This window comes from Megalops cyprinoides, chromosome 9 (genome assembly GCF_013368585.1).
Source record: "Megalops cyprinoides isolate fMegCyp1 chromosome 9, fMegCyp1.pri, whole genome shotgun sequence".
NCBI classification, from domain to species: domain Eukaryota; kingdom Metazoa; phylum Chordata; class Actinopteri; order Elopiformes; family Megalopidae; genus Megalops; species Megalops cyprinoides.
In genome coordinates, this window is record NC_050591.1 from 9,942,941 (window position 1) to 9,957,575 (window position 14,635).

General features: G+C 39.5%; 1 protein-coding gene and 1 long non-coding RNA gene across 2 annotated transcripts; both read right to left on the bottom strand.

The window, feature by feature from the left end:
- Window positions 1–5,247: 5,247 nt before the first annotated feature.
- LOC118783221 (mediator of RNA polymerase II transcription subunit 19a-like) lies at window positions 5,248–8,913 on the bottom strand. Its single transcript, XM_036536979.1, has 4 exons — window positions 8,753–8,913; window positions 7,648–7,757; window positions 7,079–7,285; window positions 5,248–5,462 (listed from the first exon to the last, which is right to left on the bottom strand). Exons 1-4 carry the CDS (start codon window positions 8,772–8,774, stop codon window positions 5,421–5,423), a joined length of 381 nt encoding a protein of 126 aa, XP_036392872.1. The 5' UTR covers window positions 8,775–8,913; the 3' UTR covers window positions 5,248–5,420.
- A 3,251-nt stretch (window positions 8,914–12,164) lies between these two features.
- LOC118782560 lies at window positions 12,165–14,066 on the bottom strand. Its single transcript, XR_005005160.1, has 3 exons — window positions 14,027–14,066; window positions 13,704–13,796; window positions 12,165–12,178 (listed from the first exon to the last, which is right to left on the bottom strand). It is a non-coding gene; the product is annotated as an uncharacterized LOC118782560 (long non-coding RNA).
- Between the last annotated feature and the right edge of the window lie 569 nt (window positions 14,067–14,635).

Below are 14,635 nucleotides of genomic sequence, written 5' to 3' on the forward strand. Positions count from 1 at the left end.
CTCAGTGTTCTATTTGTAACACTGATTGATGGGTCGCCCGGACCGTTGCCAGGAAACCGATGACGCCACTCGGAAACCAAGGAAATTATGCCCTCCTCTGGTGACAACGTGCTAGGTTGTCCTCAGAAGCACGTACTTGGAGCGGCATGCACCCAAGACGCTAAACCTTTCGCCTGGTGAGCGTTCAGATCCCGATACAGAGGTTGCACGAAAAGTCCATGCGGGGTGTCCCACGCACAAGTTGCGTCTCATTCGGATAGCAAAGTATATAAACTCCACGCATGCTCGTACACAGAGGCAAGCCTTACAAGGTAAACACCTTTGGCACAATGCAGACTGCAGATCTGTGTTGCGTATTAAACCTGAAGTTGACGTTAAATTATAAAATGCCTACGTAACAACGGAACGGGTTTTCTTTATTGGCATTTAAAACCAGTAGAGTGAGGACGTGATTGTGCACTGTAAAATTTGTAAATACAGTGTAACAAATAGTTACTTGTGTTCAGCATTGCACAGCGCCCCAAGAAAATGCCAGTGTGATAGGTTTTAAAGTACAAATGGTTTTAGTGATTAATGAAATGACATGAATGGCCGAGCAGTTGATTACTTGTAGCTTCCTTATGGCGACGTACAGCTGGCAGACCTGTAAAATGAATCATATCTGTTGTCTGCTTCGTGCACCTCACTCAACATTCCGTTTTTATCAGTCATGGGCAGGATTGGAAGACTACATCTCCTTTCCCCCACACATGCATTTTGTATTATTTATATATTTGTTATGTTGTGCGTACACATAGTCGTATTTATTAACCCTGCGTAGGCCTATTCATTTTTATATCATGTTATTATTATGACATGATGATATCAAATTAAGTTGATAAATCTCAACTGTTGTAAAATAAAAAAGTTTACATAATCATTGTATTAATTACACAATTTATTGGTGTGAGAAGTCTCAGCATAACGACTGAAACGTGCCCCAAGTAGCAACGCCCATAATGAATGCGCTTCCACCTCTGACTTGAAACGTATTTGCAAGTTTGAAATGTTACGTGAATGTGGTTGTGTTCGCGGGCGTAATTAATCTTGCCAAACATGCTCAGTTGATCATTTAAATTTGTCTCGTGTGTATTGGCATGTATAAGTAGTTTAAAATTTAAAGGAACACATTTCTTCTTTTAATTCCTTATGTCATACTAACATCTGTGTACATCTTGGATGAGAGTTACTTCATGAACGAGCTTGTTTGCTTTTTTCTTTGCATATTTCCTTATTTCTGCATAACTTAGATTCCATCTTAGATAACTTAGATTACATTTTATGATTGCAAATTAACAGAACCTTATGAAAGTGTTGCTTGGTTTAAATGTTTGTTTGAAGTCCGGAATGGCTTTATTATGGACTATGAGTGAAGTCCTGCTTCCACCTTGCCAATTCCATAATGCAGCAGCCTACAGAATTCATGGCACATGAAGAAAATTTTAATGTTCTCTGTCATATTTCCCTGTGATTATTTCACTTTCTTTTCAAACTGCCACTTGTTAGCTTGATCTGAAACATTCCATTATATGAAAGATCAGCTGAAACAAATTATTCTGCCTGCTTTGAATGTTACTTTAATTATTCCAAAGGACAGTTCAACGGTTTATGGCTAATATTGGATGCACCGAATACCATTGTGACTGTTAACAGGTAAATTTGAGCTGTAACCACTGCTGTACTCATCAAATGCACAAAATGCAAGAAGTTCAGCCAATCCATTTTATTAGACATTAGCTACTGTTTCATCTTCTATATCTAAAATGTATTCATTAAGGGGTGTTTGTCATGGTTAGCAATGTTAGGTGCCAGTTATCATTCTGCCAAACATACATTGCTGATTACTGTATCTTTGAAATATTAGAGCTTCAGTGTCAAATAAGTGCATGTGAAATTACCTGAAAGTAGCACAAGATAGGCGTGGGGTGGGAGTGGTCAAGGTCACACAACACTTTGCTGTTGTCCTGGTGAATTAATGCATTGGCATCTCTCACTCGCTCGCTCTCTCTCTCTCTCTCTATATATATATATATATGTGTGTGTGTGTGTGTGTATTGATATATATGCCTGTTTGTGCGGCACACAATCATGAATCATGAAATCATAACCTTTATTACTATGAATAGTTTACCTAAGCCTTTCCACTGATTCTGTGGCCATCAAGTTGAGCATGTTTAACCTGTTTGTGTGTAGGTGATGTTTCATCTTTGGATAGCTGACTGAAGTAGGTTTTTCAAAGCAGATTTTTTTATTCTAAAGATTTTGTTAGTTTTCTGAGGAGTGTAAAATACTGCCAATGCTGCTGACTTTTCTAAAATAGCTCAATGAATCATGGCCTATGTCACATGTTCGGGTTTCACAGAAGTTTACAGTGAGTGTCTCCCACTCATTTCAACACAGTACACTCTTTATTATTAAGGGTCTGTAAAATGTTTTAAACATTTAACATTTTGTCATGATACTTTTACTAGAAGCGAGTCATAGTTAGCACTTTTATTTATTTACTTGCTTACCAAAAATCATTGTCATGGGCAACTTAGGCTTCACGTGATTGACTTCATCCTGTTGGTTACTACCTGATACATACCAGGCTTCAGTATGTTGTTCAAGGACAACTGTGCCAAACAAGTGATTCCAAGCTGGTTTTAAGTATTGACCAATGTAGGTCATTGCAGAAATATCTAATGTTTAAAAATGATCCATTGGGTGTTTCATGCACCACATCATTAAAAACTGGCACAATGCTAGTTGTTTAGGCTTAAATGCTTTTGTGTTTTACCAAATTAGTGTGCAGCCATCTAAAACTCAATCCATGCACATGTGCATATGAGCATATGTTTACTTATGTATATTTCAATATGCATTAGGGATGAAACTCGCCAACCGTGAAACTGGCACGGGCCTGTCCATACTGCTTATCAGGCCAAGCTGATGCACATTTCCTGCATCCAAACTGGCTGAAAGTGTTCTGCTGAAAGTGACAGGGCGGCCATGCCGCTGGCTACCGCTTCTCATACTGGCACCGCTGACGGACAGTTCCTGCATGGACAGCTGTCAGTGAGGTTTTCATTTCTTCCCTCAGTGAGCGTATGCCTCTTACCACTTTGAGCCTCTCTGTCAGGACGCAGCTGGGGCGGGAACGAAGCTCAGCTAACTAAGTGAATCTCTCCGACCGACTCCAACTTCAAATCATCTAACTTGGGGAGGCTGTGATCTCCTGAAACGCCGTATAGGTAAGCATAAATTGCTCTCCATAGCTTGAAGGCGCTGTAGGCGCTTTATGCTAATGGCACACCCCGGCGCTTTCCAAGCAAGCCGTTGCGAGTCTTTGCAGGCCAACCTTTGATAAAAAAACTTTTCCACTGATAAGACTTTTCAACTTTTTTAGAGCGATGAAAAATTCATGATGAAACGCGAGGCGGGGTGAGGGCACGGTTCAGACGGGTTCTTGGATTCTGCCCGTGGGCTGTTGGCAGCCCGCACAAAGCAGAACCTCTTCACAGTCGACTGAGGTGTACCATACTTCTCTGGCTGCCGATCGCCTCAAGCACTTCCATTCTCCTCATCTCTCTCGCTCTCACAGTCGTCTTGTACAAAACACATCACTCTCAAGATGAGGAAACTATCTTACCTCTTTTAATATATCGCATTTCCCCACCCTCCATCTCTTCAGCTCACCTAGGGGATACTTACAAAACGTGTCGAGTTTGAGATGTATTTCAAAGTCCTGAAGACAGGCTTTCAAACCTCAAAATCATACAGCTATTGAATATGAACCCACAACAGTTTCTCCAGTCTATCATACTTTCTTTCTATGCCAAGATGTAGAAATCTGACAGGTTAAGGGAAAATGATGGTGTTCTTTTAACTTTCCCTCTGCCGTTCATCCTTTTTTTCCCCCTTGTGTGTGTGTGTGTGTGTGTGTATGTGCAGCATTTGTAATGTTTTATAATGTAACACGAGGCTAAACACTATGGAACACAGGTGAAGTATAAATGAAATGCATAATATCCTCTTCCTTTCAGTGTCCCTGCAGTGCATGAACAAGTAACTACAACGACTGCATCCAAAATACACTTTATATATTATTGATTTATTTTGTCATTGCTGTGTTTCCTTTTTCCGCTTTGTATAAAAATTTAAAGATGGTGAATGAGATCCGCTATGTTAAAACTTTTAATTCGCCTTTCCTGAAGGCCTCGCTGAATAGTTTGCCTCCACTTCAATATTTACACAAAGGCAACAGGAAAAAAAGTTTTTTGTTATTAGTTTTCCATTTGGTTGCTTCGTTTTCCTTGTTTTTCCTGTTTCATTTGTGTAGAGCACATGATCTGCTGGCAGTTGACCTGTGTCAGGCAGATTCAGATGCTAACACTTAGCTGTAGGGCTGATTGGTGCTTTTGTCTTTTTGTTTGACAAACTCCAACAATAAGGATCCACTAATTTGCTTTCATTATGTTCTCAACTTAAACCTGGCTTAACCAGCATCAGTGTTTCCAGTTTATTTGAAAGACTTTTTTTTTCAAATGTTTTGGGTACATCCCTTTAGAAAAATATATTGATGTTGAGGCTATTTAAATGAGCAGTGTTTTGTCATTTTGATATTTTGGGTCATGATTTTAAAATAAACAAGCATACATGTGTGTATGTAAATAGGTATCAATATATTCTGCTGGCTTAGTAATATTATTTACGAGCGATAAGAATTAGTTTTGTTATGATGTTGTTTTGGAATTAAAGTTGAGGGAAAATACCATCTATGATGATGAAGATGTTGAATTCACCAAGATAATCTGAAAAATAGCTTGTAAAATTGGGTTTTTCTCCCATTCCACACTGCTTTTCATATCACAATGGAATTTTCTGCATATTATACACAGGTCATGCATGTGGCGACAATGAAATGGTGAGAGCTGGCAAATGTCTCCACCTGTTGGTGATGTTAGGAATAAGAGCTAATACAGTACTGAAGGTGATGTGCCGTTAGGTGACAAGGACAGTACCAACTTATTTATTAGCTGGTGACTATACTGCATATCCTGGGCCTTCAGTTCTCACTTCACATCCTGAAGTGAATTGTTTCCACCGAAAAGGTGGTTACATACATTAACTGTGCGATTATACTGCCAGTTAATTTCTTGATAGATACAACAGTCACAAAACAGAGAGATTAAGAGAAAACAGAAAAAAAAATGATTGAGACTGGTCTTTTAAAGAAATGGAGTCAAAGTGATTACATTTAATCAGCAAAGTCGGCTACATGGCTATAGCAGAATCAATAAATGTATGCAGTTTTTTTTTTTATATAAGTAGGCATATTAATCACATTTTAGCCCTTAAGATCTAATGAATATCTGCAATATTGCCACAATGCCATGGAGTTAATGCTTGTGTTTGTGTTTCTTCTCCTTCTTGTGTTTCTCCTAAAACAAAAGAGAAAAATAAATCAGGACCAAGTGAAACAAAGGGTAATGTCTTCAATACACTGCACTTAAGTATTTTTTCTACAGCTGGAGTATGCAGCCTCAAAAAAGCAGCGCCATTCACTTCTAGACCAAGTGACAGAACTGCTCCCTCGGCAACATGTAATTTTACCACTAGATGGCATGGCAAAAATTCCAGCAGAGTAGTCAGACAGCCTATTAAAACAAGATTATAGTTCATGCCATGTTAAAACCAAGGTCAGTCTTTTCTCCACTTCATCTTGAAGCAGGGTCATGCCATGGTTTTATGAGTGCTGTTATGGAGTTGATTCTCCCGATTGTATAGGTCACATATGGGTTTACACTCACATAATTATCATTAACATTGCTTACAGGTACTATACAATCGTACATTTACATTATGGCCACATAATACACTATCCAGTCATCCATTTACAGTACCATTGCACACACCCAGAGTCTTATTATGAATATACTAACAGATCAAGTGTCAGAGTTACCACAAGGACAAAAAAACTGAAATTCCAACTAAATGCACAATCTGCCTTTACTGTATGCCTTAAATTTATGAAGCGTTTTGGGGAATGTTTAATCACAAAGTTGATTAAAAGAAGTTCTTGCTTTTTATTCGGGGTCAAGTGGATGTGGTAAGTTTTGGTTTAATTTCACCTTGTGTGTTCTACCTATGAATAGCTACCTTCATTTCATTTTTTACACATGTATTTATTCCATCCTCTCTCCCATTTTGTGTATCTACTCATATATAAGGCAGGTTTTCAATCTGGTTGCCACCTAACGACAAGGTGCACAAATGTGCAAATCCTAAACTTATTTGGATAGCTCACCTTTTGCTCTGTGCCCACTCCCAGCCCAGATAAGTTGATCCAGATAAGATAAGGATCATTGAAGCCATGCAAATCCTGCACAGGCTTTCTGCTTGTACACAAGCATCAGTTTAAAGCAGACCGTGTGCAGATCTAGTATTGTACGGATGTGTTAGTGTAATCATTAGTGTCTAAATCTGTCAATCTGAATGACATAAAGATCAGTGCATCAACACAGCACCTGCTCTGAACGTGAACAAACATTTGGCTGTGCGCGCAAAATGTGGAAATGATTTTCCTTGAGATTAGTAGTTTCCGTTTGAGACATTACAGAAGATAACTAAAACACACCAACTGTTTAAAAGGTATTAAATGGCGTATCAGGTTGATTTTTTTTACTAAACAACTTCCCTTTGTGCTCTTCTGAGAATTTGGTGGGCTTGTATGGAATGTCAGATGCCACTGATAACCACACCTACTGCAGCTGAGCCCCAAATGCTGGATGAAACAGGTTTGTCTCCTTTCCAAGGAGGCAGCCTCTGCTATTTTTATGGTACTGACACATGCAGAGACATTTCAGTGAAGCCACTCAATGTAGCCTACACATTTTCTGTTAAGTTTTGCTTGTCCTCCAATTCCAGGCACAAATGAATCAATGCAAATGAGACTTCAGAATAGAAACTAGAATAGAATAGGATAGAGTAGAACAGTTTGCTACTGGTGTCTGTCAATAGAAATGAGAATAGAATAGGTCGGTACTGCTCTTTGTACCTTTCCTTCTCCTCCACTGCTGGATGAAGATGAAGATGAAGAGTCCGAGTCACTGCCGTGGCCACCCTCCTTGTGTTTCTTTCCTCCCTTCTTGTGCTCTTTACAGTGGGACTTGTCCTTGTGATGCTTCTTGTCATGGTCCTTCTTGTCGTGGTGCTTGTCATGGTGCTTGTCGTGCTCGTCATGGTGCTTGTCCTTTGAGTCACTCTGTGAGAAATCCAGCAAACAGAAAACAGCTGCTCATTGGCATTGCAAATGACTGCTTTACACGCTGCTCAAGCCTTTTACAGCTGACCCACGAACAGTGAAGCACACAAAGCCACACATTGTATGCTTTTTAATTGTATCTAAATTTTACAAAATAAATTTCCCAAGTGAAATATCAAAAAGTATTGATTCACTTAAACATCCCTTACTCTCCAAAACATAAGTGTTAATGTTAAGTACTTGTATTAAATAAATTGTAATGCAGCAAGTGTAAAAACCAAACCATGGCAAACATCCTTTAAGCAAGTCACTTTTCCTCCGTGGACAACCACACTGGAAGACAACCCTTCTCTATGCCATACCTTACACTTGTCCTTCTCCTTGTCCTTGTCCTTGTCCTTTTTACCAAACCCAAAGAAGGAGTTCACCTCCTGGCTGGACTCACTCTTGACCTTGTCATCTGTATCCACAGCTTTAGAACACACAAGACAAAAGGACCGGGTCAGCTTTCTCCCTCCTGAATGTTGCAGGAGTTATTTCAATTGGAAATTAAATTAAGTAAAATCATAATGCACATATCAAATATAAAAAAATGCATAAAACAAAAATACAATTTAATAAAAATTTGAGTTCTGAAAAGTTTTGCAATGCTCTCTAAACGCTTCAGTTACTGGATTCTTGTTATTTAAAATTAATCTCCGCGATTATGCCTCTACATAGGAACTGCGTGTTTAAAACGTGTCATTAATATCCCAGAAGGAAAACTACTGAAGTATTTCAATTCTGAACTCACGCTTAATAGCGATGCTGCACTTCGATGCGGTCAAACATAGAAATTAAAACGCGAACGCGCTGCCTTTAAGAAAAGCAAGGAAACAAGGGGTAAACGAACACACCCGATAGAGGTTCCTAAGGGGGTGGATATGTAGTAGTCTTTGTGGTTTACGGTGTTGTTAAAAGCGACTTTGCGTCAGATTAACTTTACAAACCACATCTTTAGAAGATAATTGCAGAGATACACATCTAAAACGCCACACGATTCCTGGGTTGAACCCAATTATTTTAACTAGTGTGCGGACGTTTACAGCGTCAGCAGTATATTTTTTGGACCTCTAGTTTCATAGCTCACCATTCTGCACATTCTTCGTCCTATTGAGTAATTCTCGTTTACAAGATATTTTACACCTTAAAATTGTTAAACCTGTGCGTTATGTACAAAACGTAATGAGCGTTGCCCCAATTCCCCATTTCATACTTCACCAAGACATGCGATCATGGTTATTTCAAACTGCAAAATTGTGAACTAACCTCTACATTATAAAACGACCCCCAAAGTTTGAGGTCCTCGTTGTGTACATGATCACACTCACGTAACGTGTACCTAAACATGAACTATGCGTCATGAGAAAACATTCGCAGCCAACAATTATCGATATGGACCATTGTATGAAGAAACAAAAATCATACCTGCATCCAAACTGAAATCCATGCTTCTGGTGAGGATAACTTTAATTGTAGGCTAAATGAAACGACTGGATCGACCGACTTTTTGCAACTGAAGCCTTGTTATCCTGGACCTTGATGCTACTCGACCTGTGTTACCTGTGTGGCAATACGGCTACACCCAGTTATATGTACTCTCAGGGCAACCTGCATGAACAACCTGTTTTCCCTTGAGGGAAGACAGCCACGAGATTCCGTTTACGGGTGCGGTCAGCGTTTCTCGCTTTAACGAGCTGTGATCCGTGGCGTAGAACGATAACGATCAATTATTGACGTTAATGCGTGTTGCATTTCTTAATCCAGGACGTCGTACAGGTGAACGCGTGAGTTTGCAGTTTTACATGCCAAAGATAACCGATGTTTTTTTTTTATTATTTTATTTTATTTGTTTTATTTTTGTTTAATTTAATTTTTTTCGTGCGCAGCTGCGTCTTACTCAAAGTACGCGAAACTCAAGAAAAGATTACACTAGTGGACATACTAATACATGATTACGGCATTACGGTGCTCAGTTATTTGTACGCATTTCCGGTTTTATGCATTGTGATTTGCTTACGAGTTATTATAAATCTGTAAATAGCATAGCAATATATCTCGCATTACGGTGTACCCATGAACTATGTACTGTTGCATTTTGGAGTGAATGATTTATTTTCACGTGGAAGAATACTGAGCTCGGATGTGCAAATATATTAGCAAAGTTGACCAAAGCATTCTGGACCATAACCCCCATAAGAAATTACGAACACACTACCACCTGAACCTGAATGCAACATGCCAGCTTTGTAAAATAGAGGCATGCGCACAGGGTTACAGAATCTGTTCCAGTTTACTGAGTGATATTTAATATGCACAGTAGATGCTAATTCACATTCATGATTTGCATTCAGGTAAATATTTACAAGATGTCAGCCCTAAAGTAACGCTCTAGGTGATGAAACAGGCAAATAAATTTGAGTAGAGTAATTATACTCTTGTGACTGGCGTCTCATGAGGAGTCATTGTAATGTTTTCATATGAATTATATTAACATAATTCACTCTTCTCAGGGTGTGACTGCATATGGCCAAATAAAATTGGTAATTTATGTATTGCATACCACCTTTCATTTGTGTGAAAATGGGCAGAATGGTACACTTAACAAAATATTCATTTTTTTAATGTTACCTCTGTGTGTATATAGTTTGTGTGATAAATTATTATGAGAATTCCAATTATGTCCATAACCTCAGTTGTGGGTTTTCCATTTTGTGCCAGGAATGCTAAAAGAGAATGTTTTCTGTATTTCCCCACTGTTCTGCATTCACAGTAATTTAATTGACACAGGCACTCAAGTAACATGGTCTGTCTCCAGGTTTCCTCACTACTGACAGCAACTAAATGATATTTGCAGTTAATACAATTTCAAACCTGGAGGACTGAAGAAATTCTTTTCACAAACCATTGGAACATTAAGTACCAGGCACAGTGGTATTTTCTGCATGTTAACTCACTGTGACTGTAATTACCTCATACAGTCACAAGGGCATTCAGGAAGCAGACCACAGGAGACAGCACACCATTTTAGAGATCAAAAATTGTTTATTGATTCTTTGCCAATTCAACCAACAGAGGAGACACGCTTTCACACTGCAATAACTGTTTGTTTGTTTGTTTTCTGCCACGCTATCCTCTCATTATTCCACAGATAAAATTAAAGAAGAAAAGGACCTGTCTGCTCAAGAAAGGTAAGGCTTTGGACCCTTCAGAAGGTCGCTTGACTTGACCAGCGTGGTCCTGCTCGTGCCCCCGCTCCGCCCGATCGGCCTGTCAGTATCGCTCCCTCTCAGGGAGGGCCTCCCCATCAGCGCCTCCATGGGGCTCAGGGGCCTCCTGGAGGTGTCGGCCTCGGGCCTCAGCGAAGATGAAGGCCCCAACACGGACTCGTAGCGGGAGTTGTGCCTGCCCACGTCATACGGCTGCTCCGTTGCTGCTGGATCGGACCTTAGGGCCTGCGTTTTCGGGCCTGCGTCTAGCTTTGCGGTCTCGGGGGCCCCGCTCCGATCGGATCCCCCTCCCAGCGCAGGATCACCATGCCTCCACAAGGGCACGCCCGCATCCCCCGGCTTCGTTGTCTCGTCGCTTAATGAGGGCACCTCCCACGATGCGGATCTCTTCTTTTTGGTCTCTCCGTCTTCCTTCTTGCTCCCTCCCTCCCCGTCTTTATCTTTCTTCTTCTGAAAGAGAGTTTAGAGGGTTAGCAAGTTCTGTGTCAACTGGTGGAAAAGCCATGTGTTTGTCTGATACTATCCATAGGCAATAAAAAGCTTAGAACTGTTGGTAAGTGATGAATTATAGATTGCATTATTTATTTCCTCTGAGGACACCATTACACAGAGTGACAAGCAATATTTACACCTAGTATGCTCTATAGTCCTCATATACAGATAGATTCGTGCTGAAGTGGCAAGTCAAGTTTCCCACACAGGATGTGATTTTGTGTACTAGCTGCACAATATGTGATGACAAGCAATTTGTACATGAAGTCTTAGTTAAGTACATAATATACAATTCTCATCATGTAGAGTCTACTGTAGTAATGTAAGAAAATGTGCTGAAAAAATATATTTAGTATAAAAATAATACATTGTGTACCTTCTTGTCCCCATCACTGTCTGAAGAGGAGGAGGATTTGGAGTCCTATATGGGAAGGGAAAACAACTGGTTATTCCTGTCTACTACTGCCATTTTGTACATCTATCATGAGAAAATTTCAGAATGCAGATACTAAGTTGTTACATCCTTCTTTGAAAAATCCTACACTGAAAAGCCTGTTACCTAACCTCAGATATCAAGTTATAACCTATTTTACTGGTGCGGCAAATACTCAATTCACTCTAATCACCTCTGTATATGACATGACGGTACTGGTTATAAAGCCAAGTATTGTACAGTCCTCCACTCTAGGTGGCATACAGGAATTTACTGCTTAGGCGAGTCTGCTATAGTCAGTGAAGCCAAAGGCAATTTGACTATTCCACTTACAAAGGTCACAGGACCTTGGTTGCAGTGAGCTACCTGTCCAGTAAAACTGGTGTCGTGACTCAGGTAATGGAGGCTGATGAATAGGTAGGCTGAGGTTCCCGCGAATGTTTAGTGAGGGAGAGGAACAGAGCTGACTGCATATGGGCTTCAGACACTCGGACACCTGACCACAACCCCCTACTTCGCAGTCACCAGTTGTCACCAAGTATGCAACATAGGTCTTCTTGTGCCGTGTGGTTGCAAGATTCAAGAGTTGGACCCTTGCTTAAAACACCCCAGTTACACTAAACATACCTTCTTCTTCTTCTTCTTCTTCTTCTTATCATCCTCACTGCTTGATGAAGATGAAGAGGAGGAACTTGAGTCCTGCAAAATTGAGATAGCACACATTCAGAAAAAAACTTTACAGAAATTTTTACAATGGCTTTCATGAAGGTAGTTGCTGTGAATTTGTGAGATGAGCTTGGAGACATTTCCATTTTTCTTCAGGACAATATTGCCTCATCTCCATTGGGCTGTCTATGGCCTGTCTTAACCAGACTGGACAAGACTAGACTGTTTGGTCATACAGGTTAGGTAACAATATCAATGCCTCCATTGTGAACTGGAGCTCATCTGAAATGGGCAGAATTTGCATTACATAGTGATGAGGAGGTGGTTCTTCACTTGCATTAACTCCCGCCTGCTTACTGTTCATTCATAACTAACATTATGGAGGTTACCCAATATACTGTTTTTTAATTTATGTATTGGATGAGCATTGGGGGCCTACCAGCAAGGGAAACAGAGTAATCATGTAGCCTACCACCGTGATATGCTCCTGGACTTTTCTTTTCAGTGGTAACATAATGTTAGACACTGTCTGCTAAAATGTAACTAGGAAAGTAATGAGTTTGATAAGTTCACTTTTAGCATTTTTATTGTCATTAGCTAATCAAGAAGGTATTGTATTATGTCACAGCTTATATCCTAAGCTATAAATTATAAATTTGCTACTGTATTTAGACTTGGCTATAGGGCCAAGTATATGTAGCTATTTGTAGAAATAGCTACATGGAAGTACAACATTAGCGTTTTATAGTAGTACCAGTAAGTATTCATTTACAAGAGCACATCTATTGGTTTCTTTATTCTACTTAACCCACAGCAACTTGTAACAGAAATAATTCAGCACTGTTGCTGCTGTATCTTTTACTAATTTTCAGTTATAAACAGAATGTTCAGTTGAAATTTAATGTTGAATCTCCTTGTATATTAATATGGAAGGTGACTTTACAGTCACTGTAACTGGAATTGACTATTTACACAAGCGTGGTATAATTCAGCTGTATGAATGGAAAACGGAAAATGGAAAACATTGTAAAGAATTGTAACCTATGTAAGTCGCTTTGGCTAAAAGCGTCTGCCAAATGAATAAATGTAAATGTAAATAATTTATCACAGTACTACTGTAGTTTCATTTCAGTTTCATGAACCGCACCCACTTTCAAGTATGTGATCACTGACATACCTCCCTGGACATGTTTGTCTGAGGAGATGAAAACTGTTCAAGTCAACGGAGTTACGTAAAGGTTCGGACGGGTTTGAGTAACAATGGGGATGCTGACATTTTGTCAGATAGTCCACAATCAGCCTGTAATCTGACTCATGGCATACATTTCCTTCCCACCCAAAATTCTCAGAATGTTGCTATGATGATTAAAGTAACTGTGTTAGACAGGTTGTGTGGAAAAACATATTTATGATGTACACGGAAACTGTAGCTGGTAATTAATATGGGTCATTTTTGGCCACAGCCATTAAAGCTGTTGCATCTCCATTGGAAGAATTGTCTAGATATTAAATGTGGACGGTGTCTGCAGGATACGTTTAAAGATTTATAGGTCGTCACCTTCTTTTTCTTCTTCTTCTTCTTCTTCATCTTCTTCTTCTTCTTTTTCTTTTTGTCATCATCACTATCTGAAGATGAGGAGGAGCTGGAATCCTATGAGAGACAGGTAAGGAGTTATAATATGTCTGTAAACTGATCTTCCAATTAATTTGAAACTCTACACATTCAACACCTACAGGTGTCTCTGTGACTCATCTGAAAAGCCTTAAATTACCTGAGGAGCAAACAGTACTGTTAGCGAGTCTGTCAGACATCACCTATGCATTGGTGACAGAACCGCTGTTAAAAAGCTACATATTCACCTAATAAATGTATACAAGTACCTTTTCCTTCTTCTTCTTCTTCTTCTTCTTCTTCTTATCTTTTTTCTTCTTCTTTTTCTTCTTCTTCTCCTCCTCACTGTCTGAAGAAGAAGAGGAGGAGCTGGAGTCCTAGATAGATAAAGTCAGTAACAAGCTAAGAATTAATTTCTGCAACATATGGAACATACTCCAGAAACCACGGTCAGCTCTCTTCACCTTTTCTTTCTTCTTCTTTTTCTTCTTCTTCTTCTTCTTTTTCTTCTTTTTCTTCTCGTCTTCACTGTCTGAAGAAGAGGAGGAGCTGGAATCCTACAGAAATACAGGAGAAAGTCAGAACACACTCCAGAGATTCTGTAACATAGAGAATATACACCCATTGCTCTTTTTGGGAGTTAGGCCCAAATTCAATCTGACTGCAATGTGTTTTTTTTTCCTTTTCTGTATATGAAGATATTAAAAACCACATTCCACGTATTCATTTCATCACATGTTTTTGTTAATGTCAGCAAAGAGCAAACTGCAAAAAGCACAAAATGCAAAAGCTGCATTTGTTTAAATATTACGGGCAGAATGCCTTGCCATTAGAGCAACAATGGGGCTTATTCCAAGCACTTTCTATGCTGTATGCAG

What these genes read in the sequence shown, in the direction of transcription:
- LOC118783221 (XM_036536979.1), bottom strand. Translation starts at nt 8,774, where the DNA reads ATGGATTTCAGTTTGGATGCAG. An exon ending in AGGAGAAGGACAAGTGTAAG is followed by an intron (nt 7,286 to 7,647) that starts GTATGGCATAGA and finishes GATTTCTCACAG; the next exon opens with AGTGACTCAAAGGACAAGCA. An exon ending in GCAGTGGAGGAGAAGGAAAG is followed by an intron (nt 5,463 to 7,078) that starts GTACAAAGAGCA and finishes CTTTTGTTTTAG; the next exon opens with GAGAAACACAAGAAGGAGAA.